Genomic DNA, 27,730 nt, shown 5'->3' with positions numbered 1-27,730 from the left:
TTTCCCTCCTTCTACAGAACTCAGGGGAAGCCGCTGATAACACGGCTCTTTCTTATCTGTATAGCACCATCCCTGTGTGTGTAAAACGGCATCAAGTTGCAGCCGAATTTCGGCAACCCGGGCAAGAAATGCACCCAAGGCAGGAAATGGGCAGAGGTGGTTTGCCATCATCTGCCTCTGCATAGCAACCGTGGACTTCCTTGGCAGTCTCCCATCCACGGACTTGCTTCGCTTCTGAGATCCAAAGAGGCTGGCTTGGGCTATGTTTACATATTCCCATCCCAGGTTTATCATCTTTGGGTGATGCTTGAGAGTGACACAGATTGAATACTGGGAATTGGAAATGGGGATGATGATATGTAATCTTAACATTAATTAAAAAATACTGGTTGTGGTGGGTTTTCCGGGCTGCGTGGCCGTGGTCTGGTGGATCTTGTTCCTATACGTCTCACATGCTTGCCTCGAGTCCTCCAGAAGATTGGCGGGGTATAAATGCAAATAAATAAATAAATGTGGCCGTCTGTCAGGAGTGCTTTGATTGTGTGTTCCTGCATTGCAGGGGGTTGGACTGGATGGCCCTTGGGGGTCTCTTCCAACTCTAGGATTCTATGAAATGAATAAATAAAATAAAGAACTCAGCACTGTTCTCTAAAGCTCTAGACCACAGATGACTTCTCAGGTAAGGGGTTGCTCACCGGTCCTTCTTTGTGTTCTCCCAAGTTTCAGGTTCTCGTTCCTGCGTTGTGAGACGGGGCGTTGCCGCCTTCTGACAAACTGCTGCCAACATGACCACATCATATCAGAAGGAGTTGGAGAAGTATCGGGATATCGATGAAGACAAGATCTTGAAGGAACTTTCCCCGGAAGAGCTAGCCCAGTTGGATCTGGAGCTGCAGGAAATGGATCCTGAAGTGAGACCAGGGCGGGTGTGGCGGCACCATGGGGTTGCCAACTCCAGGTTGGGATATTCCTGGAGATTTTGTGGGTGGATCCTGAGGAGGGCGGTGTTTGGGAAGGGGAGGGGCTTCAACGGAGTGTAATAATATAGAGTCCGTCTTCCAAAGCTGCCCTTTTCTCCGGGGAAACTGATCTCTGCAGTTTGGAGATCAGTTGCAATTCGGAGATATCTCCAGGCCCCACCTGGAAATTGGCACCTCCAACAGCTGAATGAGTTCCAAGTTTTGATGGGAAAGCAAGCTCTAAATGGGTCAGAAGGGGGTTCAAACTGAAATTCCATTAAATTTGAAATTCGATAGCACATCTAAAACTGAAATCTTGAAATCCAGCTTCCAGGGATATTTTTTTTTTAACTTAAAAATTCAAATTTCAGCTTTCATTCCCTCAGTGATAGTTTTTTATGTATAAATGGTGGCCCTCAAGTAATATTTGTTAAACAGTTTGGGAAATTTTGCAGCACAAACTGAAGTCGGCCCGCGAGGGTCGCAAGGAAGAGGCGAGACGCAGCGATATCATCCGGTGGAGAGAGCCAAAGGCAGGAAGCGTGATCTGTGGATCTGGCAACTCTGCCGTGGTCTGGTCCCTGGCACCTTTTATTAGGGTTTCATGAGAGGCGGGCCGGGAGGCGGGAGAGCGGGAAGATACTGTACAGCACATGACTCATGGGGCTGCGTACGTGAGAGAGGAAACGTTCCTGTCCGGGTCTAATCCATACCTGGGGGTATGCGCCCCTTTGTCCCTTTGTCTGGGACATCTTGTGACAGTGAGTCAGCCATCTCATGACCTATGACTCATGGGGGTCTTGGGGCAGGTGAGCGTGTGTGCCCAGAAGGGCACAGATGGCACAGGCATTCCTGCGCTCTGTCTGAGGCTCTGCTGGGTTCGCGGGGCTCATCCCTACACAAACCTTTCAAACCAACAACAGCAGGCGTCACTGAGAAAGTGGGGGAAAGGACTGGAAATCCAAACTGTAAAAAAATTAAACAAACCGATAATCTGCAATAATTCTTGCAAGCCCACTCAACGCAGGATAATTATTTTAAGAAATGCAGGCAAGGAGAACAAAAGGGCTGCATCTGTTCAGGAGAGAAAAAATAAAGGACAAAACTCACGGTGCAACGTAGGTAAAAATATTTTTTATTACTCAGTTAAAATTCCCTATGTGTTCCGCCTAACAGCCTTCATCAGGGAAATCCATTAGTCACAGATAGCTTTTTGGAGGAGAGTATAAGATCAGCAGCCAAGGTACCGTCAGCCTCTGCCTTATTATTTATCTCTTAAGGACAGGGGAATAGCTACTTAAAATGGTGCCTAGGGCAGGCAATGAAATTGTGTCCCTCCACCCCGACTCCACTGCCCCAATATGGCCGCCACACCTCTTCCTGGGGGAGTGGAGTCCTGGGGGCAGGGGGAGAAGTCAACTAAAAGGACTCGATTTGGCTCCTGAGGATTCCTTTTAGTTAACTCTGGCCAGAGCGGAGGGTGCAGGTGTAACCTCTATCTGTGGGTTCTGTGGGGCAGAACCTGGAATGAGTTTGCAACAACAAATTAAAAACAAAACAAAATGGTTTACTTTCTTAACATATAACATAGACATATATCGATAAAGAGATTCGTTAATTTATCGAATTTCGCCAGCATGGCCAATTGGCCATGCTGGCAGAGGCTGATGGGAATTGTAGTCCATAACATCTGGAGTGCCAAAGGTTCGCCACCATGGACATATAACATATAACATCAACATTTAACATCACACTTCAAGGTCCTGTTCAGGTTTCATTTTCAAGTCATTCTAGTTACAGTCTACTGATACTGCCAAGTCCAATTCTTCTTTGCAAGTGGGTTGGCTCCAAGGGTTGGCTGAAGACTCCAAGGGCTTGATGAACAGGATTCAACATGGTGAAGGTTTCCAGGAGAACTCTCACCCATTACAACCACAAAAAGAAACCCTGAAACAATAAACTCCAACATTTACAACATAGCAAAAATAAACAACTCCCTTCCCAGTAGTTCCCAACAACATTGCAGTTACCGTAACAAGGTGTTAAGGGCTTATACCAATCAAGGTCCGAGTCTGGTAGCCTCATCTCCTCCAAACTACATGAGCTCTGCAGCCTTCTGCTGCTTTGAGTCTCCACCCCTTTCTGGGTCAACCCATTCTGAGCATGGGGGTTACACAAGCAGAGGAGAAGAAGAGTTTGGATTTATATTCCCCCTTTCTCTCCTGCAGGAGTCTCAAAGGGGCTTACAATCTCCTTTCCCTCCCCAGCCTCACAACAAACACCCTGTGAGGTGGGCGGGGCTGGGAGAGCTCCAAAGAACTGTGACTAGCCCAAGCTCACCCAGCTGGCATGTGCTGGAGCGCACAAGCTAATCTGGTTCCCCAGATAAGCCTTCACCGCTCAGGCGGCAGAGCGGGGAATCAAACCTAGTTCTCCAGATTAGAGTGCACCTGCTCTTAATCACTTCGCCACTGCTGCTCCCAAGAGGTGGAGCCCAGAGAGGCAAGTGGTGCGCCCCCTGTCAACTGGAGCCTGGGGTCAGTGCCCCAGCTTTCCCCACCCTTGTTACGCCCCTGCTTAGGGAGAGCAGGGGCATAAAGAACTTGGGGTCCATATTTTAGACTGCTGATTTTATAGCATTGTTTGTACTTATGAGCCACCTCAGGCTGGCCTTATGGAGAAGCGACACCTTCATTCACTGAATGGATAAATCTATGCCAGTCTCTTGGCAAGGACTGGTACAGCTTTTCTGGCTGTACTCCCTTTCTTCCACAACTATAATATGACAGGCAAGCATCCAAAAGGTGTTGTTTCCCTGTGAAAAGTTCATACAAGGAGAATCTGGTATTCTGACACAACATGGCAGATATAGCCTCGAATGGGTGGCCTCAAAATGGATGCCTCAGGAGGCGGAGTCAGCCACAAAATGGCTGACCGACTTCTGAGGCATCCATTTTGAGGCAACTCTTTCGAGGCTACACCCAGAGGTGGGATCCAGCAGGTTCTCGTTACAGCGTCCCCGGCAGAGGTAGGCTTACATTACTTCATTTGTGTGTGCCGCAGAGGGGGGGTTACTTAATGGGTGATTTTAAAGGCATGTGGTTTCTTTTTGCCTCGAGTTACGCGCCTCCTCGTGCAGCAGTAGCGCAGAATCTTCTGAAGCAGTCTTAGCAGGAGGTGCACCGCATGCGGCCTGCGCCTTGCGGCATTCGCTTCATGATCAAGCGATCGTCATGCGAGCTGCTGCGCCCTGCTACAGCCCTTCGGCTCCCCCGGAATTCCTCGGCCAATTTTATCGCCCCATCGCAGGCCTCCGCTTCCAGCCCTATCATTGGCTTTTAATACGCCACAGTTTGAATCCCACCACCATGGGAACCTGTTACTAAAATTTTTGGATCCCACCACTGGCTACATCTGTCACGTGGTGTCAGAATCTCAGGCTCATTCCGCACGTGCAGAATAATGCACTTTCAAACTGCTTTCAGTGCTCTTTGAAGCTGTGCGGAATGGCAAAATCCACTTGCAAACAGTTGTGAAAGTGGTTTGAAAACGCATTATTTTGCGTGTGCGGAAGGGGCCTCAAATAGGTCCCGTCTCAACATTGCTGGGGACCCCCGCTCCAGGGACACCGTCGCACTGTCTCACCTCTCCCCAATTCTGTTTTGCCCCCTAGAACATCTTGCTCCCAGCTGGGCTTCGCCAGCGAGACCAGACCAAGAAGAGCCCTACGGGGCCACTGGATCGAGATGCCCTCATGCAACACCTGGAGAAGCAGGCGCTGGAGGCGAAGGAGCGGGAGGACCTGGTGCCCTTCACGGGCGAGAAGAAAGGTAACGGGGAGAGCTGTGCTTTGCCACCCTTTCCTGAGGCTCACGGCCTTCCCGAGGCTTTGGGTCTCTGCATGATTTGTAGCCCTGTTTGTGCTTCTCTCCGTGGTGCCAATTTTTCAGGGTTCCTGGGGATTTTGGAGCGCAGAGTCTGGGAGGAATCGTAGAGTTGGAAGAGGCCACAAGGGCCATCAAGCCCAGCCAACTGCCATGCAGGAATACAGGAAGGCAGGGCAAGGTTTGGTCAGGAAATAGTTGCTCATAGCCTCCACTCTCCAAAGCTGTCCTTTTCTCTAGGGGAAATGATCGCTGGTGTCTGGAGATTGGTTGTAGTCCTGTGAGATCTCCAGGTCCCACCGGGAGGCTGGCAACTCTATGTCAATGCAGAAGCCCAAGAAGAAGAAGAAGAAGAAAAGAAGAAAAAGAAAAGAAGAAAAGAAAAAGAAGAAAAGAAGAAAAGAGAAAAGAAAAAGAAGAAAAGAAAAGAAAAGAAAAGAAGAAGAAAAGAAGAGAAGAGAAGAGAAGAGAAAAGAAGAAAAAGAAAAAGAAAAGAAGAAGAAGAAAAGAAGAAGAAAAGAAGAGAAGAGAAAAGAAAAAGAAGAAAAGAAAAGAAAAGAAGAAAAAGAAAAGAAAAGAAGAGAAAAGAAAAGAAGAGAAGAGAAAAGAAAAGAAAAGAAAAAGAAGAAAAGAAAAGAAAAGAAAAGAAGAAAAAGAAAAAGAAAAAGAAAAGAAGAAGAAAAAGAAAAGAAGAAGAAGAAAAGAAGAAGAAGAAAAAGAAGAAGAAGAAGAAGAAGAAGAGAAAAGAAGAAGAAAAAGAAAAGAAAAGAAGAAGAAAAGAAAAGAAGAAGAAAAGAAGAGTAGTAGTAGTAGTAGTAGTAGTAGTAGTAGTAGTAGTAGTTTGGATTTATACCCCACTTTTCTCTCCTGTAAGGAGACTCAAGATGGCTTACAAGCTCCTTTCCCTTCTCCCCACAACAGACACCTGGTGAGGTAGGTGGGGCTGAGAGAGTTCTGAGAGAACTGTGAGTAGCCCAAAGTCATCCAGCAGAAATGCAGGAGTGGGGAAACAAATCCAGATCACCAGATAAGCCTCTGCCACTCAGGTAAAGGAGTGGGGAATCAAACTTGGTTCTCCGGATTAGAATCCACCTGCTCTTAACCACTACATCGCACTGGCTGTCAGCTGGGAAGTTTAACCCTTCAACCTCCACATTGTTTTGCTATTCCAAATTGGACTCCCAGTTTTGTTGTTAATATTTCAAAGAAGAAAAGATGCATCATTTACAATAAACAGCTCTCAGCATTTGAGAGTCCGGTGAGATATCGGAAACTGGCAAAACCAGAATGAAAACTATCAGATACGTGAATTGTTAATGGCTCAAGTGAACAACAACAAACAAATAAAAGTTACATGCCTCAGTTTGCCTCAGGGCCATGCTGAGAAAGGCAAGGGATTAACTTTTCAATCTCTACCCAGTTCCACAATTCAAATAGGTTCCTTGCTGGATTATTAGAATTTTAAAGAAGAAAAGGGCACCATCCTTTTAAAACCGTGGTGGTGAACCTTGGCACTCCAGATGTTTATTTATTTATTTTATTTATTATTTATATTTATATACCGCCTTCCCCGAAGGCTCAGGGCGGTGTCCATCAACACTAAAACAATTTAAAACATCCAATACACAATTTACAATGAAATTTTGCTCATCTAAACACATGTTCTGACAGAAATAATATATAAAATACTAAAACTACAGATGGCTTCAGCCCCTCCTTCCCCCTTTATGTACCCTCTGGAGGCCATGGACTACAATTCCCACCAATTGGCCATGCTGGCAGGGGATGATGGGAATTGTAGTCCATGAACATTTGGAGTGCCAAGGTTCGCCACCACGGTTTTAAAACATACCTCTGCTCTAAAATAGCAAAACAAAGTGGAGGTTGAAGGGTTAAACTTCCCAGCTGACAGCCAGTGTGATGTAGTGGCTAAGAGCAGGTGGATTCTAATCCGGAGAACCAAGTTTGATTCCCCACTCCTCCACCTGAGTGGCAGAGGCTCATCTGGTGAACCAGAGTTCTTTCCCCACTCCTGCATTTCTGCTGGATGACTTTGGGCTAGTCACAGTTCTCTCAGAACTCTCTCAGCCCCATCGGCCTCACAGCAGGGCTCTTCTATGTTCTTATGCCATGGGGACTAAAAGGAACCTCCATGTCCAGATGCAGTCAATCTCTGAATTCCAGTGCCAGAAGGCAATACCAGGGGAAGGTTAGAGCCTGTGGCCTGTTGTTGGAACTCCAGAGCAGCAGTGGTGTAGTGGTTAAGAGCAGGTGCACTCCAATCTGGAGAACCGGGTTTGATTCCCCGCTCTGCCACTCGAGCTGAGGAAGCTTATCTGGAGAACTAGATTCGCTTGTGCACTCCAACACGTGCCAGCTGGGTGATGATGAGCTAGTCACAGCTCTTCGGAGCTCTCTCAGCCCCACCCACCACACAGGGTGTTTGTTGTGAAGGGGGAAGGGAAGGGAGTTTGTAAGCCCCTTTGAGTCTCCTTACAGGAGAGAAAGGTGGGATATAAATCCAAACTCCTCCTCCTCCTCCTTCTATGCACAGCCCCAAGGCAAACTGAGGCAGCACTAGCTTTAAATTGCTGCTACATCCCACCTATTTGAGCCCTGGAAGGGCACAATGCAAAAAGCAGACAAGCAGGTGTGGATAAAGTTTGCCCGTGGACAGTTTGGAGCACATTTTTGGGTAGGAAGAACCGAGCTTGAACCTGATGTCCAAATGGGAGGGTCTTGAAACTTTGCAAGAGAAGCCGCCCCCGTTTGCCGCAGGAGGTGCCGGAGGAGGTGCCGAGCGCCAGCTGTGCTCCAGGATGGCCGCAGTCAAAGCGGTCTTCCTGGGCCTTGTCAGAATCCCAGAGTCCCAGTTCGCTTGCTGGCCCAGGACTGGGGTGGGATTGAGGGCAGGGATTATATTTAGCTCTGCTCGGAGCTCGCCGGGAATTCAAAACAGCCAGGAGAGTAGCTCAGATGTCTGGACCCACAAAGGGACTCTCCGCGCCTCTTGCAAGGGCTTGCAGGACCTCTTGGAATGGCGGTTTGGTTCCTGCGATCCCTGAAAAGCCACCCGGGCTCTCCGGAGCGTGGATTCAACAACAAGCAGCATGAAGATCAGCGGGCCGTTCTCGTCTTCCTTGACCTTCCGAACCTCCTCTTCATTCTAATTAATCAAGCCGGAAAATCACTAGCTGTCCTTCTTCATTCTGGTTCTCTTCCTAAATGCCTTTCAGTTCTGGCTGCTGCCACCCAGTAAAGAGGGATTATAGAGTGCTTCCTGGTATGGCGGCTTACGAATCGGCCTAAAGGCTGGCTTGCCGACCAAGAACTGTAAGGAAGAGCTGTGTTGGTTGTAGGGATGCCAACTTCCAGCTAGGACCTGGATTTACAGTTCACCTGGAGTAAAAGGAGCAGCAGTGGCGTAGGAGGTTAAGAGCTCGTGTATCTAATCTGGAGGAACCGGGTTTGATTCCCAGCTCTGCCGCCTGAGCTGTGGAGGCTTCTCTGGGGAATTCAGATCAGCCTGGGCACTCCCACACATGCCAGCTGGGTGACCTTGGGCTAGTCACAGCTTCTCGGAGCTCTCTCAGCCCCACCTACCTCACAGGGTGTTTGTTGTGAGGGGGGAAGGGCAAGGAGATTGTCAGCCCCTTTGAGTCTCCTGCAGGAGAGAAAGGGGGGATATAAATCCAAACTCTTCTTCTTCTTCTTCTAAATGGATGTTTGGGGAAGGTAGACTCTGTGGCATTATACCCCACTGAAGCAGTGGTGGGATCCAAAAATTTTAGGAACAGGTTCCCATGGTGGTGGGATTCAAACTGTGGCGTAGCGCCAATGGGGCTGGGCGGGGCACGACGGGGGCGTGGCCAGGCATTCTGGGGCGGGGCAATCCTGGGCGGGGCTGTGGCAAGGACGCAGCCGCTGCACCGGTCCTTGGGCAGGTAAGCGCAAGATGCACGCAGGCTGCCCAGGGCTGCCACGGCATCGCCCGTGGTGCCCCCTCCTGCTAGGGGATCTCTCGCTTCAAGTTCTGCACGCTACCGCTGAGAGGAGGGGCGTAACTAAGGCAAAAACCACGTGGCAAAATCACCCATTAGTAACCCCCTCTCGGCCCACACAAATAATTAGTAACCTACTCCCGGGAACCTGTGAGAACCTGCTGGATCCCACCTTTGTACTGAAGTCCCTGCCAGCGTGGTGTAATGCTTAAGAGCGGGTGGATTCTAATCTGGAGGACTGAGTTTGGTTCCCCAGGGGCTGATTTTTACTCCTTGGGGCACGGACAAAAAATGGCGCATCACCAGGGGCATTGTTAGGTCTTGAACCTTGAAGCAATAAGCCGCCGCTGCCCTGGAGCGTCGATCAGTCGTGTTTATTGAAAGGCATCGAAACACTCAGCTCTGGGGAACCTGGCTTTGGCTACCCGTTTTATCCTAAAGTTGATATCCCCCCCTCCCTTTTCTCCAAGGAATGTGAGAAAGTGTTAGCTTGGAGCAGAGGCGCTCCAAAGTTAGCGATAGGTAAAGCCACCTGGCATCCTACCCCCATGGGACAGCAGAAACAACCCTGTTTCCTGTGAGACTGAAGTGTCAGGGGAAAGCCTAGTTATCTACATAGAGTGTGAAGCCATAAAGCAGAGATCAAGGAACGAATGTCCCAGGATAGCAGCAATGACATATATCAGGGTGGTTACATATATCTTGCTGCGAGGTAGTTACATATATCTTGTAGCAGTTACATTGGGTTAACAAGGCATTGCAATCACCAGATACAATCCTTCTGACAGGTATTCTAAACTGTGGCTCAGAAATAGGTTTTGGGGCAGAGGTGGGATCCAGCAGGTTCTCACAGGTTCCCAAAAGTAGGTTACTAATTATTTGTGTGTGCCGAGAGGGGGTTACTAATTGGCGATTTTGCCACGTGATTTTGGCCTTAGTTACGCCCCTCCTCTCAGCAGTAGCGCGCAGAACTTGAAGCAGTCTAGCAGGAGGTGCACCGGCGTACGTGGCAGCCTGCGCCTGCGTGCATTCGTTTCCCGCCCAAGGACCGGCGCAGCGGCTGCGTCCTTGCCACAGCCCCGCCCATGAATGCCCCGCCCCGGAATGCCCGGCCACGCCCCCTCCGTGCCCCGCCCAGCCCCGTTGGCACTACGCCACAGTTTCAATCCCACCACCATGGGAACCTGTTACTAAAATGTTTGGATCCCACCACTGTTTTGGGGCTACCCGCTTTCCTCTGGCCACGTTCTGCTATAGAAGCTGTGGTGGACCGGGTCAGCTATAACCTGCAGGCACTATTCCAGCCATACCCTCTCCAAGGGGTCCCAACTCCGCCCCCCAGAGGTGCTCCTTTCTCTCTCTCTCTCTCTTGTGACTGCTGCCACCACCTGATAGTTGTAGGAACTGCCTGAACAGCCGCTTGCCCACTGCCAGCTGTCCCGCCTCCTGGCATCCCCTTTTTAAAAATTGCACGTCCAAGACAGTGGAGGTCTATGTGGTACAGAGAACCGCAAAGTTTAAAAGGAGTAATTACAAAGATAATGTATTGTCGAAGGCTTTCACTGCTGGAATCACTAGGGTGTTGCGGGTTTTCCGGGCCGTATGGCCGTGTTCCAGTAGCATTCTCTCTTGATGTTTCACCTGCATCTGTGGCTGGCATCTTCAGAGGATCTGATGGTAGTATAGCAAGTGGAGTAGATATACCTGTGGAATGTCCAGGGTGGGGGAAAGAACCATTTGCATTGGTTATCAAGTGTAACGGGTGCAGTCTGCAAGTGTAATTTGCATGTGTGAAGTGGAATCCACCCACTACATACATACACACACACACACACACACTGATATATATATATATAATATATACACATTATATATACACACATTTATATATATATATATACACATTATATATATATATACTCACATTATATATATACACACACATTTATATACACACACACACTTATATATACACACACACATGCATGCTAAAATGGGTGGATTCTACTTAACATATGCAAATTATATATATTATATATACATTATACATATACATTATATATACACACACACACATATACACACATATTATACACACACATATTATATATATATGCATGCTAAAATGGGTGGATTCTACTTAACATATGCAAATTATATATATATTATATATACATTATATATACACACGCACACACATATACGCACTTATATACACACACACAGACACACATGCATGCTAAAATGGGTGGATTCTACTTAATACATGCAAATTATATATATTATATATACATTATATATATATATACATTATATATATACACACACACACACACATATTATACACACACACACATTATATATATATATGCATGCTAAAATGGGTGGATTCTACTTAACACATGCCAATTACACTTGCTAAGTGCACCCTTTACACTTGTGAACCAGTGCAAATGGTTCTTCTCCCAATTCCAGTGGATGTTTCTTCATTTCAGCCTCACGAAGACCCAGTGAGGTGGTTTAGGTTGAGAGGTGAACCCGATCCAAGCCCCGTTTGCTCTGCTACGTCACACTGGCTATTGCTACCTTCCATGGAGTCATCAACCTTGCCTGGGTTGGCCAACTCCAGGTTTGGAAATTCCTGGACATTTGCGGGGGGCGAGTGGGATTCAAACCTGAGGAGGGGAGACCTCAGGTGGGTTGGGGTCGCCCCAAAGCAGCCATTTCCTCCCACTGATTTCTGTCGTCTGAAGCTCAGTTGTCGTTCCAGCATAACTCCAGATTTCTCCTGGAGATTGGTAACCCTAGCTGCCAGAAAGATTTGGAATGGAGCCTGGAGAAAGTGGGGTTTGGGGAGGGGTGGGATTTCAGTGGGGTATAACGCCGTAGGGTTTACCCTCTAAAATAGCCATCTGGTCTCTGGGGTTGAAGCTCAATTGCAATTCTGAGATATCTCCAAGCCCATACTTGAGGTGTGTATTCATACAGTACACAGTGCCCCCATCCCCCATTGTTTCCAATGGGAGCTAACAGGAGATGGAGCTACACCAGTGATGGCGAACCTTTTTGAGACCGAGTGCCCAAATTGCAACCCAAAACCCACTTATTTATCACAAAGTGCCAACACGGCAATTTAACCTGAATACTGAGGTTTTAGTTTAGAAAAAACGGTTGATTAGGAGCTTGGTGGCAGTTGTTGGCTTTGCTTTGAAGCAACCATGCAACTCTTCTAATGGGTGAATCACGGCCCTAGGAGGGTTTGCTCAGAAGCAAGCCCCATTGCCACCAACCGAGCTTACTCCCAGGTAAAGGATTGCACTTTAGTTCTTTGCATGAAAATCAGTGGGCTTTAACAGCGATTTACTGGGTTAACTACACTGCTTCCCCAAAACTAGGTCTTAGGTTTAATGCTAATATTCGAGCCCAGCGGCCCAGGCCAGCCTAGATGTGTGTGTGTGGGGGGCGATTCCCCCCCCCCCATATGACGAACTCTGTTTGCACGTGCCCACAGAGAGGGCTCTGAGTGCCACCTCTGGCACCCGTGCCATAGGTTTGCCATCACTGAGCTACACCTTTGAGGGTCCATAACTTTATACCCCCTGAACCAAACTTCACCAAACCAGGGTGGTACAATCAGGAGAGTCTCCTAAAGATACCCTGGGATTTTGGTGCTGCTAGCCTAAAATCTGCACCTTCTGCCTGCCAAAAAACGGAAAAAACACTAAAAAATACAAAACCCGCCAATGAACATGCCCCCCTGCAAAACTCAGATTTTGCACTGGGCTCCATTTTCCCTAGCTATGTCTCTGTCGATACCAGAAAGAAAATTTGGGACACATTTCTCTCTCTCTCTCTCTCTCTCTCTCTCTCTCTCTCTCTCTCTCTCCCACACACACACACACACACACACCTTGGGTTGAGACAGTCCTTCTCTGATATTTTGCAGCCCTCTTGGGTCCAGGAAGATGTGCTGCCCTGGATTCTCGCAGGTCAACGGCCACATTTCAGCCGGGAGGCTTTGGCGACATATCCTAAGCTTGCTTGATAAGAAGCAACAGGTGCCTCCAGCAACCCGAAGGAAAGCTGCGAGCTGCCTGCCCTTTTCCTTCCTTTGCCGGCTCGGTTCCCACGCTCGCTGGTTTCTCCCTGTGCAGGAATGAAGGAAAGAGCCAGACTTTGCCACGTTGCAAAGGGCAGCCCGGCCTTCCCTGCTTTACTTCAATTAGGACTCGGGAGGCCGGGCAGAGACCGAGCATTTCCAAAAGGTCAGGACGTCGGTAGCTTCCCCCCTGTAGCTGTGCTTGTCCAAATCGGCCGCTTCGTTGGAGGCCGTTTTGAGGGCTCTTGGAAAGTGGCCCGACAGAAGGAACTAATCGATTTGGCCACGTGAAATGGAACGGCCAGGCAGGCTCAAAAGTGTTGATTTTGAAGCAAGTTTCTAGACCTGATGAGTCTTAAGGTCGTTTCTGCACAGTCAAAATATCCTGGGTTGAGCGAGAAAAAATATCCTTGTGCAACCGAGAATTCCGCACGGTTCCTGGCGCTAAAGTGGGCCTGCCCCGGTGTTGCCCCACAATATGTCCTTTAGCCCAGGATTGAGGGACTGGAGCACCTTCCTTATGAGGAGAGGCTGCAGCGTTTGGGACTCTTTAGTTTGGAGAGGAGACGTCTGAGGGGGGATATGATTGAAGTCTATAAAATTATGCATGGGGTGGAAAATGTTGACAGAGAGAAATTTTTCTTTCTTTCTCACAATACCAGAACCAGGGGGCATTCATTGAAAATGCTAGGGGGAAGAATTAGGACTAATCAAAGGAAACACTTCTTCGTGCAACGTGTGATTGGTGTTTGGAATATGCTGCCACAGGAGGTGGTGATGGCCACTCACCTGGATAGCTTTAAAATGGGCTTGGACAATTTATTATGGAGGAGAAGTCGATCTATGGCTACCCATCTTGATTCTCCTTGATCTGAGGTTGCAAATGCCTTAGCAGACCAGGTGCTCAGGAACAGGAGCAGCAGCAGAAGGCCATTGCTTTCACATCCTGCATGTGAGCTCCCAAAGGCACCTGGTGGGCCACTGCGAGTAGCAGAGTGCTGGACTAGATGGACTCTGGTCTGATCCAGCAGGCTAGTTCTTATGTTCTTATGTTCAAAAATCGCCAAATTGGTGATTCTTTTAAAATATCCCGGGGTGACCCAGCTGCTGTGCAAACACCATGGGAGCAGAACCGGTTTATTTTTCTTGCCTTGCTGCTCTCGCCCAATCAAGAGGTTTGCACATGTGGGGATGCACTTGTGGTATAAATACAAAAGGCCCAGGCTTGTGCAGAACAAACTGGAGTATTACCTCCTGGTCCTAACTCGGCTCTTGGAAAGAAATAGGTGGCCATGTGGAGGGAGAAACCGGGATAAAATAGACCCAGGTTTAAAAAACGGTGGTACACAAGTATAATTTTGCTGTGCGGAAACGCCCATAGAGTAGTAATTCCCTAATCAGGAAAGCACCATATTAAGGGGAAAAAAACTGTCATGGAGAATAAATAAGGCTTGTTTCAGATCATTAAACCCACCCTCAAAGGAGGCAGCCTGGCACTTCCCTGCATGAGTCTCCGTACTGGTCTTTCCTCTTTCCAATCAGCCCGTGCTGGAGCGGACTGGACAATCGTGAGCCCGCTGAGCATTCTGAGCAATCGTGTTGCCCACTCATAGCCAGTGCAGTGACTCAGCAGAATGTCTTGTCTGCAAAGGTTGTATCTATGTATGTTGTATCTATGTATGAGTCACTAGCCTGAGCAAGTCTGTTTACACCCAGAAGAAGAAGAAGAGTTTGGATTTATATCCAGAGGTGGGATCCAGCAGGTTCTCACAGGTTCCCGAGAGTAGGTTACTAATTATTTGTGTGTGCCGAGAGGGGGTTACTAATGGGTGATTTTGCCCCGTGATTTTTGCCTTAGTTACGCCCCTCCTCTCAGCAGTAGCGCGCAGAACTTGAAGCAGTCTAGCAGGAGGTGCACCGGGCGCGGTGTAAGGCAGCCTGTAAGCTTCGCGCGGCAGATTCGCTTCCCCGCCTAAGAATCCCGGGCGCGAAGAAAGGCTGTGTCCTTGCCACAGCCCCGCCCAGGAATGCCCGCCCACGCCCCCGTTGTGCCCCGCCCAGCCCCATTGGCACTACGCCACAGTTTCAATCCCACCACCATGGGAACCTGTTACTAAAATTTTTGGATCCCCCCACTGTTTATATCCCACCTTTCTCTCCTGTAAGGAGACTCAAGGTGGGTTACAAGCTTACAAGGAGGTCCTATCTCGGCTCCTGGAAAGAAATGGGCAGCCGTGCCGAGGGAGAAACCGGGACAAAATAGACTCAGGTTAAAAAATCCCGGTGGTACACTTTGCCGTGCTGAAACAATCGACGTCTGTTTGCTGGTCTGGTGCTAATCTTTGTTCCTCTGTCCTCTGGTGGCAGGAAAACCCTTCATTCCAAAGAACCCCAAGCGAGAGATCCCGAAAGAAGAACAGATCACCCTGGAACCTGAATTGGAAGAAGCCTTAGCGAACGCCTCAGATGCAGAGATGTGTGACATCGCTGGTAAAGAAAGATCACAGGGAGGGTCAGAAGGGGGGGGGGAATAAAAAGGACAGCAGGGACGGGGGTGACCATTTTGGCAGTGGATTTCGGACCGACAGAAAGAAGTGTTTTGCTTGTAAACCTTGTGGAACTCACTGCCGCAAGATGCACTCACGGCCCCTGGTTTTAGAAATGCCAAATTTAATTCTAGGAATGCAGCGGCTCTTGTTCATCAAACTCGTGGCCCTCCAGAGGTTATGGACTACAGTTCCCAGCATCCCCTGCCAGCATCGTGCTGGCAGGGGATGATGGGAACTGTAGTCCATAACCTCTGGAGGGCCACGAGTGTGACAGCTATGATGTAGAGGGTTGGAGGATGGGGGCAAGTTGCAAGAATGGGAAGAACTTAAGTCTGCCCCGAGATGGGCACGATCCAGTTTGAGAAATTCTCCCAATGAAATGGGGACTTCGGTCAGGAAGGGCGATGTGCATCTGGGGAGGCAAGAGAGGGCAGAAGTTGGGGGGCATTTAGGGGGGCATTTTCCCATGGGATAGTGAGGTAGTGGTGCAATTTTGGGGGGAGGGTGTGTAACCTCTTTCTGTGGGTTCTGTGGGGCAGTACTTGGAAGGAGTTGCAAAGAACTAAGTTTAAACAAAACAGTTTACTTCTCTTCACAAATAACACTTTTAAAACATTTGACATTTACACTTGACATGGAGGAGAAGTCGATTTATGGCTACCAATCTTGATCCTCTTTGATCTGAGATTACAAATGCCTGAGCAGACCAGGTGCTCAGGAGCAGCAGCCGCAGCAGAAGGCCCTTGCTTTCACCTCCTGCAGGTGAGCTCCCAAAGGCACCTGGTGGGCCACTGGGGGTAGCAGAGAGCTGGACTAGATGGACTCTGGTCTGATCCAGCTGGCTTGTTCTTATGTTCTTATGTTCTTATGACAGTCCTGTTAAGTTTGCATTTTCGAGTCCTTCTATTTACAGTCTACTGATATCGCCAAGTCCAAATTCTTCGTTGCTGGTGGTTGGCTTTTGAAGACTTCAGAGGCTGGGTGAACGGGATTCAAGATGAGGAAGGTCCCCAGAAAACTCTCGCCATTTACATACACAAAAAACCCTGAAACAATAAATTCTAACGTTTACAATATAGCAAAAAAAATAAACTCCCTTCCCACTAGTTCCCCACAACATTGCAGTTACCTTAAACAAGGTGTTAAGGGCTTAACACCTTACACAACCTTTGTTGTTTAATCTGTATTTATTGTTTTAATTGCTGCTGAATTTTAATGAGTTAGATTTTATGTTATATTGATTTACTGTTCTGGAAACAGTCATGTTGTGAGCCGCCTCGAGCCCTTCGGGGATGAGGCGGCCTATAAATTTAATAAGTAAGTAAGTTAATAAAATCAATCAAGGTCCCAGCCTGGTAGCCTCTCTTCCTCCGACCTCATGAGTTCTGCAGCCTTCTGCCTCTTTTCAGACGCCACCCCTTTCTGGGTCATCCCATTCTTACACAGGAGTTACGGGTGCAATTGTGGGAGGTCCCAAGGATGCAATTTCATGGCTTGCCTGGGGACCATTTTCTTCAGGTACACCTCTCGGGAGGTGGTCCGGTCATTTGTGCTCCTCACGTTTCACCTGTATCAATGGCTGACCGATGTGGGCAAAACATCAGGAGCAAAACTACCAGACCCCGGTTTCATCGTCTGGAAAACTCACAACGGTCGGTCTAGGGATGGCTGGTGAAATGGAACTTCCAGGTACAGAGGCAGTCTATCACTTATTGTCACATATTGGGAATAAGCAAGGCACTTCTAGCCCTGGATTGCTGGCGTAGGAGGGGTGGTTGACCCAGACTTTCAGAAGACAGTCAGGTATCCTCCCTTCCATGATTTCATAGAATCATAGAGTTGGAAGAGACCCCAAGGGCTATCCAGTCCAACCCCCTGCCATGCAGGAACACACAATCAAAGCACTCCTGACAGATGGCCATCCAGCCTCTCTTTCAAAACCTCCAAAGAAGGAGACTCCACCACTCTCTGAGGCAGTGAATTCCACTGTCGAACAGCCCCGACAGTCAGGAATTTTCCCCTGATGTTTAGGTGGAATCTCTTTTCCTTCTCTTGGAACCCATGACTCCTGGTCCTCGTCTCTGGAGCAGCAGAAAACAAGCTTGCTCCCTCACCAACATGGCATCCCTTCAAATATCTAAACAGGGCTATCATTTCACCTCTTAACCTTCCCTTCACCAAACCAAACATACCCAAGCTCCCTAAGTCTGTCCTCGTAGGGCATGGATTTAAGACCTTTGACCATTTTGGTTGCCCTCCTCTGGATCCAGCTTGTTTTGAGACGCAGATTTCCAAATCACACGCAACATTCTGTCTCATTTGCCGCCACAAGAAAAACCAACTGAAGGCCACAAATTTATTTATTTATTTATTAAGAAGAAGAAGAAGAAGAAGAAGAAGAAGAAGAAGAAGAAGAAGAAGAAGAAGAAGAAGAAGAAGAAGAAGAAGAAGAAGAAGAGGAGGAGGAGGAGGAGGAGGAGGAGTAGTTTGGATTTATATCCCCCCTTTCTCTCCTGTAGGAAACTCAAAGGGGCTTACAATCTCCTTGCCCTTCCCCCCTCACAACAAACACCCTGTGAGGTGGGTGGGGCTAAGAGAGCTCCGAGAAGCTGTGACTAGCCCAAGGTCACCCAGCTGGCATGTGTGGGAGTGCACAGGCTAATCTGAATTCCCCAGATAAGCCTCCACAACTCAAGCGGCAGAGCTGGGAATCAAACCCGGTTCCTCCAGATCAGAATGCACCTGCTCTTAGCCACTGCTCTTAGCCACTACGCCACTGCTGCTCCCGGTTTTCCTCTTGGTTCAACATGGCTTACGATAAGAGTTAAAACACTGCCAGCTAAAACCAAAGATAAAATAGCAATCCTTCCCCAAGTGTGTAAAAGTGTAAGAGCTAGTCCTTGGGCCACTGAGACACTCTTCCCGGTGTGCCCCCTCCCCAACTTGGAATGAGATAACCCTAGAGCAGTAACTCAAGCAGAGACTCACAAGGTCGACTCCTCTGAGGTTGGGAAACTGTGCTGCACCTTGACATAATCCAGGATGGGTTGATTCATTTACAGTGGAACCTCGGTTTTCATTGCCTTCGGTTTTCATCGGTTTCGGTTTTCATCGATTTGCCTCGGGTTTTCATCGATTTGCAGTTAGGTGCAGGGGTTTGGGGGAAAATCACCCGGACAAAGCTGTTGCAGGCCGTGTCTGCAACTTTCAGAACTTGAAACAGTCTAGCAGGAGGTGCACCGGCGTGCGTGGCAGCCTGCGCCTGCGTGCATTCGTTTCCCGCCCAAGGACCGGCACAGCGGCTGTGTCCTGGCCACAGCCCCGCCCAGGAATGCCCCGCCCCCGGAATGCCCGGCCACGCCCCCATCATTCCCCGCCCAGCCCCATTGGCGCTACGCCACAGTTAGAATCCCACCACCATGGGAACCTGTTCCTAAAATTTTTGGATCCCACCACTGAGAAGCACCGTAAAAGCAGAATTCTCCGACTTGACAGTATTGGCGGACATTTAAAAAGCAAATTGGTCTGAAGAAGTGTTTGTCTTCATAAAGCATGCAGTTCTTTGCAGAGGAAGACAGGGGCACGTCCCCCCACAAAACAGGGGCTATATTTATACCTGCTTTACCCACTGTTTTGCATTCTTTATCCTTATACTAATTAGTCTTCTGATGCAGACATAGAATTGTTGTCCTTTTGTATTTTTGGCTGTTTTTATACATTTTTTGTGCCTTTACTACACTTGATTTATTATCATTTCGCTACCTTTGTGAGTCCGTACTCCAGTGCTTTCTCCTTATGAGAGCCAGCGTGGTGTAGTGGTTAAGAGCAGGTGAACTCTAATCTGGAGAACCGGGTTTGATTCCCCGCTCTGCCTCTTGAGCTGTGGAGGTGCATCTGGTGAACTAGATTAGCTTGTGCACTCTCCAACACATGCCAGCTGGGCGACCTTGGGCTAGTCACAGTTCTTCGGAGCTCTCTCAGCCCCACCCACCTCACAGGGTGTTTGTTGTGAGGGAGGGAAGAGAAAGGAGATTGTAAACTACCTCCAACTCTCCTCCTCCTCCTCCTCCTTATTTTAATCTGCACAGCCAATCAGAAGACCAGCTTACCTAGCCCCACCCATTTTCTAAAAGCACTTGGCGGGCGCAGTGTTGATGACCCCTGGGGAAGCATAAGAACACAGAGCCCCTTAAAAAGATGATGCAATCCCACCCAAGGGAGGACAGAATTACCCACAGCTTCTGGAAGCTGATTGGGAGGGCGCCAGGCCAGAATCATACAGAGAAGCGCCGGGGAGGCTTCTTCTGTAAGCAAGTTTTTAGGAACTTTGAACGATTTGATTTTCAGGGGAGGACACTCTTTGTTATAAACGTAGGTGAATGAGGGCAGGTTACCCCATATTGCCCGTAAGCTGGGAAGACCCTTGACGACTCCTCCCCTCTGACGCCCCACCTATTTCTATTGCCGAAGTGGCTCTCTAGCAGGTGTAAACCGATAGGCCAAGAGTGACCCTCGAGTTTCTGATTTTAGCTCTTGCCTGGCCCCTGGCCAGCTCTCCTTCTCCACTTGCTGCTGAGCTCAGGGAATCAGATCCGGTTGTGGCCGAGGCAGGCAAAAACCTTTATGGCAGCGAATACACAACTCATGATCTAAAACCACAGGCCAAACACATTTTGGCCCCCTGAAACCACAGGCCAAACCCATAAATCAACAATTTGAATGGTTAGAATCTCGTATCAATCCAGGTATGTACTTTAAAATGTCTGGAAAAAAAATAAGCATAACGATCATAGAATCATAGAGTTGGAAGAGACCCCCAAGGGCCATCCAGTCCAACCCTCTGCCATGCAGGAACACACAATCAAAGCACTCCTGACAGATGGCCATCCAGCCTCCCTTTAAAAACTCCCAAAGAAGGAGACTCCACCACACTCCGAGGCAGTGAATTCCACTGTCCAATAGCCCTTACGGTCAGGAAGTTTTTCCTGACGTTTAGGTGGAATCTCTTTTCCTTCACCTTGAACCCATGACTCCTGGTCCGAGTCTCTGGAGCAGCAGGAAACAAGCTTGCTCCCTCTTGAACGTGACATCAAATGGGTGCTGTGTGGTTTCCGGGCTGTATGGCCGTGTTCTAGCAGCATTCTCTCCTGACGTTTCGCCTGCATCTGTAGCTGGCATCTTCAGAGGATCCTCTGAAGATGCCAGCCACAGATGCAGGCGAAACGTCAGGAGAGAATGCTGCTAGAACACGGCCATACAGCCCGGAAACCACACAGCACCCAAGTGATTCCGGCCGTGAAAGCCTTCGACAATACATCCCTTCAAATATTGCTCACCTTTAAGTTTTACCTGGATGCTCTCAACCTGGCTTGCAGGACTTAAGAACATAAGAACAAGCCAGCTGGATCAGACCAGAGTCCATCTAGTCCAGCATTCTGCTACTTGCAGTGGCCCACCAGGTGCCTTTGGGAGCTCACCTGCAGGATGTGAAAGCAATGGCCTTCTGCTGCTGCTGCTCCCGAGCACCTGGTCTGCTCAGGCATTTGCAATCTCAGATCAAGGAGGACCAAGATCGGTAGCTATAGATCGACTTCTCCTCCATAAATCTGTCCAAGCCCCTTTTAAAGCGATCCAGGTAAGTGGCCATCACCACCTCCTGTGGAAGCATATTCCAAACACCAATCACATGTTGCGTGAAGAAGTGTTTCCTTTGATTAGTCCTAATTCTTCCCCCCCAGCATTTTCAATGGATGCCCCCTGGTTCTAGTATTGTGAGAAGTCACGGACCTTCTCATAGCAAGCAAGCAAATCCTTTATAGGCATAAAGACCTGCTCATAGGTGTAATCATCCCTGATATATAATGGCAGTCCTCCTCCTTTTCTTGTTGGTGTACTTTTCCGATACAGGTTATACCCCTCCGTTATTGCATCCAATCACGAGACTCATCCCACCAGGTTCTGGTGATGCCTATTATATCATATTTGCTTTGCCATGTTAAGAGTTCAAGTTCGTCCTGTTTTTGTCCCATGCTCTGTGCATCAGTATAGAGACCTCTAAGGCCACGGTCCTTTCCCCCGGCAGATAAAAGCATTTTGGCTATATAAAATTATTATTCAAAAAGAGGGATTTGGGGTGTGGTGGGATCCAAAAATTTTAGTAACAGGTTCCCATGGTGGTGGGATTCAAACTGTGGCATAGCGCCCATGGGACTGGGCGGGGCACGACGGGGGCGTGGCTGGGCATTCTGGGGGTGGGGCATTCCTGGGCTGTGGCAAGGATGCAGCCGCTGCGCAGGTCCTTGGGCAGGAAACGAATGCACGCAGGTGCAGGCGGCCACGCGCGCCGGTGCCCCTCCTGTTAGACTGCTTCAAGTTCTGCGCGTGTAACCTCCTTCTGTGGGTTCTGTGGGGCAGAACCTGGAATGAGTTGCAAAGAACCAAATTTAAACAACAAAATGGTTTACTTTTCTTTACAATTAACACTTTTAAAACATCAACATTTAACGTTACAATTCAAGGTCCTGTTCAGGTTGCATTTCAAGTCCTTCTATTTACAGTCTACTGATATTGCCAAGTCCAAATCTTCTTTGCAAGTTGGCTGGCTCCTGAAGACTCCAAGGGCTTGATGAACAGGTTGCAACATGATGAAGGTCTCCAGGAGAACTCTCACCCATTACAACCACAAAAGAGACCCTTAACAAGGTGTTAAGGGCTTATAGAAATCAAGGTCCGAGTCTGGTAGCCTTGTTCTTCTGCAAAAGAGCTCTTTCAGCCTCTCTGCTGCTCCGAGTCTCCACCCCTTACTGGGTCAACCCATTCTGGGCCAACCCATTCTGGGCATGGGGGTTACACGCGCTACTGCTGAGAGGAGGGGCGTAACTAAGGCAAAAATCACATGGCAAAATCACCAATGAGTAACCCCCTCTCGGCACAGACAAATAATTAGTCACCTACTCTTGGGAACCTGCGAGAACCTGCTGGACCCCACCTCTGGATGCAGCCGATACAGCGAACCAAGCTAAACTTTAACTACCGGTTCTGCCGAACTGGTGCGAACCGGCTGAATCCCACCACTGATTTCCTGCCTTACAGCCAAGCACGTTTAGACTTGTAAAAGCTTACATCTGAGGAATAAAATCTTAACATTTCCTTTTCTAAAAATGCCAAATAGAGTTATTGGAATCACCAAAGCAAATGCATACCCTATTTCCCCAAATATAAGACATCCCCTGAAAATAAGACGTACTAGAGGTTTTGCTGAAGTGCGAAATATAAGGCATTCCCTGAAAGTAAGACGTAGCCAAGTTTTTGTTTGGAAGCATGCCCGATGAACAAAACACAGGAAAATAAGACATCCGCTGAAAATAAGACATGTCGCATCTTGGGGAGCAAAAATTAATATAAGACACTGTCTTATTTTCGGGGAAACACGGTACTATCAAAACAAGACCAAACGACAGGAATTGCTTATAATCTACATACCTGAAATGGGCTGACAATTTCTATTATCTTTTAGTTGTTTACACCTGCAGTAAAAGGATATATATGTTACTGCAATTGTAATGTCAGTAATTTGTTACTGTAAGTCGTTTAGTAAATAGTGATCCTTTTTGTTATTTGAGCTATTAGGCTGGATGTGTGCCTAATGCTATCCACCAGCCAGACAGCGCTATCCAGTTATCAGAAACCTCCTAAAATGCCATGCGATGACTCAGCAGAGTGAGAGAGAGGAGAGGCGAGGCGAGGGAGAAAAAGAGAATGCAGGGCAGGGAGAGAGCGGCTCATTCACTCTTTTTTCAGAGAAATTTTTGATACACCAATGCCACCGTTTGTCCCTGCATCGAACACAGAAAGCTAAAGTAACCGCAGACATACCCAGTGTACACAGACAAACCAGAGAGTCGGCATGGTGTAGTTGTTAAAAGCAGGTGGACTCTAATCTGGACAAATGGTTTCGTTACGCCGTTCCTCCACATGAGTGGCAGGCTCTTATCTGGTGAACTGGGTTTGTTCCAGAGGTGGGATCCAGCAGGTTCTCACCAGTTCCTGAGAGTGGGTTACTAATTATTTGTGTGTGCCGAGAGGGGGTTACCAATTGGGTCTGCTTTTCCGTTAGAAATTCTATTTGGTCCCAAAATCATGAAGTCCTGTTGTTTCCTATGTGGCTGGTTAGCGAATGTAGAAAACGCGATCATTCTCCCTGTTGGGCTGTTTTAAAAACATGTCTTAGAAATATGGTCAAGTTCCTTGTTTGAGGAAAGCATCCTTCTTTTGATTTCTAGAAACAAAATTAAGTATTTGAAAGTATTAAGTATTTGACAGGCAGTTAATTAGAGGAGAAGTAGTTGTTTCTGCTGGCAGTAGACGATCGGACTTGCTATAATGAGTTTAAATTATGGACAGAAAGATACCAGCTGGAAATTAGGAACTTTTTTTTTTACAGTAAGAGTTTTTTACAGTAACAGAGAAATTATTAATGCCCCGCCCCCGGAATGCCCGGCCACGCCCCCGTCATGCCCCGCCCAGCCCCATTGGCGCTACGCCACTGTTTGAATCCCACCACCAAGGGAATCTGTTACTAGAATTTTTGGATCCCACCACTGGTTTGTTCCCCAGCTCCTCCACGTGAAGCCTGCTGGGTGACCTTCAGCCACTCACAACTCCCTCCGAACTCTCTCAGCCCGTGTACTTTGACACCATTATGAATTCCATTTGACTATTGCCATCATGGATCCATCCCCTCTCAGGAATGAATGGAAGAGACTGTACTAGTTATGGGTCACCTATTATGGGTCAACTAGTACAAGAGACTGGGTCAACTAGTACAAGAGACTGTACTAGTCATGGGTTTTATCTATGGTTTGACTGGTTGTGTTGATTGCTATGTTTCAGTTTATATATTGGTATTTATTGGGAGTTTAAAGTGTTTTATGGTAATTTATTACCAACCCACCCACCCACCCATTAACCAACCCACCCACCCACCCACCAACCAACCAACCAACCCACCCACCCACCCACCCACCAACACACCCACCAACCCACCAACCAACCCACCAACACACCAACCAACCAACCAACACACCAACCAACCAACCAACACACCAACACACCAACACACCAACACAATGTTGTTATTGTCTCTCCTCTGCTTCCTTGTAGCCATCCTGGGCATGTATACTCTGATGAGCAACAAACAGTACTACGATGCTATCTGCAGTGGCAACATCACCAACACGGAAGGAATAAACAGTGAGTGAGTCCTGATTGGGGTTGCCATGGTAGTGGGGGTGGGGGTAGAGGGTATATGGGGTGGGGGAAGGACCAAAGACTGCCAGCATCCAGGATGCCTGATTAGTACCTGGAGAGTCCACGGCAGAGATTACGCCCACAATTTGTAGTAGAGACGCCAAAGGTATATGCTGCCTTGCCACACGCGGGCTGGGAAGGCCACCTTTCGGTCCCAAGGTCTATGCGTTAAATTGTAGGCCCACAAGCTCTCTTGTAGGCCTGACCTTGAATATAATCTGGAAATTAAAAGTATTTTAGCATGCTAGACTCCTAGTTGGAGCTTCTAGCAGGGACCATATAACACCTGTCCTGTACCATCTTCATTGGCTGCCTATCGAGTACCAGGCTATCTTCAAGGTATTGGTTTTAACCTTTAAGGCTGTGAGTAGTCTTGGACCCATTTACCTCAAGGACTGTCTTACCCCATCCTGCCCAAGTAGGTCCCTCTGGTTCTTGGAGGAGAACCATTTGGTCATCCCTGGCCCAAAAACTATCCGGCTGGCCTCAACAAGGGCCAGGACCTATTCAGTCCTGGCCCCTACCTGGTGGAATACGCTCCTGAATTAGATCAGGGCCCTGCGGGACTCCAGCTGTTTCCGCAGGGCATGTAAGACAGAGGTATCCCACTGGGCTTTCTCAGGAGACCAGCCGGGCTGACATCTATCTTTCTGGCATCTTGGGGGATAAATTGGGGTTTTTTGAAGTTGCCATCTGGTTGTTTTAAGCTGTCATATTGTATAATTGTTTTAGCGTTACAGGACATTTATTACTGTTTTAAATTTAGTAACGTTTTTAGGATGTTGTATTGCCGCCGTGAACCCTTCGGGGACGGGTGGGGTAAAAATCTTAAAACAAACAAACAAAGCAGAAGATGAAAAGTGCGGCCCCTCTTTCCTCTACGACAATTTCATTGGTGTGTCGGTTCTCTTGCAGGTGTCGTACAGCCAGATAAATACAAGCCAGTCCCGGATGAGCCCCCCAACCCGACCGATGTGGACGAGACGTTGAAGAAAATACAGAATAACGACAAAGATCTAGAAGAAGTTAACCTTAATAATATTAAGGTTGGTGTTTGTCGAGAGGACTAAAAAGAGGTTAAGGAGACCCCATAGGGTATTCAAGGCTGTGTGTCATGGTCAGCCCCTATTTGATCCTGCCATGTTTGTTGTCTCTACCCAGGATGTGGTTACCTGTCTTTGCCCATTCCGCCTCCCTGCTGTGCTTCTCTTTTTCCACTTTGCTTCTCAGGCAATTCCTTATCAGCTCATTAGACACCTACTGTTGTAGCTCCGTCTGTAGTATGGAATATAGGTTGCTTTGACCCTGGAGCGGGGGGGGGGGGCAGCTTCTTCTTCCAACTGACTATGGGGCTGGAGGGGTGCCATCCCTCCTTGGGAACTGGCGGGCAGGGGAGGGGTAACATGACATGGGGGAATGATGTGGGGTATAATGTGGCCTGCAATGCTGGCAATAGAAATCTAAATGCTCATTCCTGATTCTGTTTCACAATGGGCCTTTCCCCACTTACCTTAAGCCCCGCGCTACTCTCCTTTAGTAGCGCTGGAGAAAACGGCGCCTTTTGATGACCCTGCGCAGGGTTGTAGGGACGCCCGGGCGCACACAGGGTCGTAGGGATGCCTGGGCGCGCGCCAGGGATGCCGTGCGCTGAGAGCAGCGTGCGGCATAGGGGGGATTGGGGTGAGTGGGGAAATGCCCTCATAAAGAAATCAACTGAATACAGAGTCTTGTTATTGAACAGTCCAGAGGCTTTGGAGACCCCAGGGTATTCAAGGCAAGAGGCTGCAGAGGTAGTTTACCATCGCCTACCTCTGGGTCATTATCCTGATATACCTTGGAGATCTCCCATCCAAACACTAACCATGGCCGACCCTGCTTAGCTTTGAGATCTGACATGATCATGCTATCCTGGGCCCATCATGCTTTGGGTTTTTTCCTCAGGGCTCTTCACTCCGCAGTGGAGTCATAATAACGTCTCCTCACATTTCTGTTTACACACGAGGAGGCGCCCCAGTGCCTTTCCCCACTCCTGGCTTTGTTTTGAAAGCCCTTAAAATTTTTAGAATGATATTTCTGTGTTATAGCAATATTTTTTGCCGTAGATTTCTTGGAAATGCCTGCGAGAAATGGGGGGAGGGGGAAGACCGGAAGGAGTAGAGACCCCAAAGTGAGGGAAAACTTTGTGGTTTCCCTGCTCTCGCTAACTGTGGGGCTTTCGGGAGCTGCGGCAGCATAACACAGAGTGTGTCTGCAAGGAAATCTCTGCCCCGAAGGACATTGGGGGGCAGAGCAGCAGTGTATAATTGGTCGGGTCAGGGCCACTATGGAGCTCCTTTAAACGCCAATTGCTCAGATGATTTGTTTAAAAGATTTCTATCCCACTTTTTCAACCAATCGTCAAGGTGGCAAACTATTAAAAAGAAATGAGAAACCAACTTTGAAAAGCAACTATCTATATCTGTATCTGTATCTATATCTATATCGAGAAACCAAATTAAAAAAACCTGTCTATATCTATATCTATATCTATATCGAGAAACCAACTTTAAAAAACAACTATCTATATCTATATCTATATCTGTATCTATATCTATATCGAGAAACCAAATTAAAAAAACTATCTATATCTATATCTATATCGAGAAACCAACTTTAAAAACAACTATCTATATCTATATCTATACCAAGAAACCAACTTTAAAAAAACTATCTATATCTATATCTGTATCTGTATCTATATCTATACCGAGAAACCAAATTTAAAAAAACTATCTATATCTATATCTGTATCTATATCTGTATCTATATCGAGAAACCAACTTTAAAAAACAACTATCTATATCATCTATATCTATATCTATATCTGTATCTATATCGAGAAACCAACTTTAAAAAACAACTATCTATATCTATATCTGTATCTATATCT

At 47.8% G+C, this 27,730-nt stretch overlaps 1 protein-coding gene across 1 annotated transcript in view; it reads left to right on the top strand.

The window, feature by feature from the left end:
• Window positions 1-27,730, top strand: part of TMOD4 (tropomodulin 4) — a 56,012-nt gene that overhangs the window by 19,324 nt on the left and 8,958 nt on the right. The window contains exons 2-6 of the mRNA XM_048510724.1: window positions 721-911; window positions 4,633-4,789; window positions 15,311-15,433; window positions 24,655-24,744; window positions 25,717-25,847. Coding sequence (XP_048366681.1) covers window positions 786-911; window positions 4,633-4,789; window positions 15,311-15,433; window positions 24,655-24,744; window positions 25,717-25,847 — 627 coding nt within the window. The 5' untranslated portion in view covers window positions 721-785. The remainder of the gene's footprint in view (window positions 1-720; window positions 912-4,632; window positions 4,790-15,310; window positions 15,434-24,654; window positions 24,745-25,716; window positions 25,848-27,730) is intronic.

Source organism: Sphaerodactylus townsendi, linkage group LG01 (assembly GCF_021028975.2).
Source record: "Sphaerodactylus townsendi isolate TG3544 linkage group LG01, MPM_Stown_v2.3, whole genome shotgun sequence".
Taxonomy (NCBI): Eukaryota; Metazoa; Chordata; class Lepidosauria; order Squamata; family Sphaerodactylidae; genus Sphaerodactylus; species Sphaerodactylus townsendi.
This window is presented reverse-complemented; position numbering and strand designations above follow the sequence as displayed.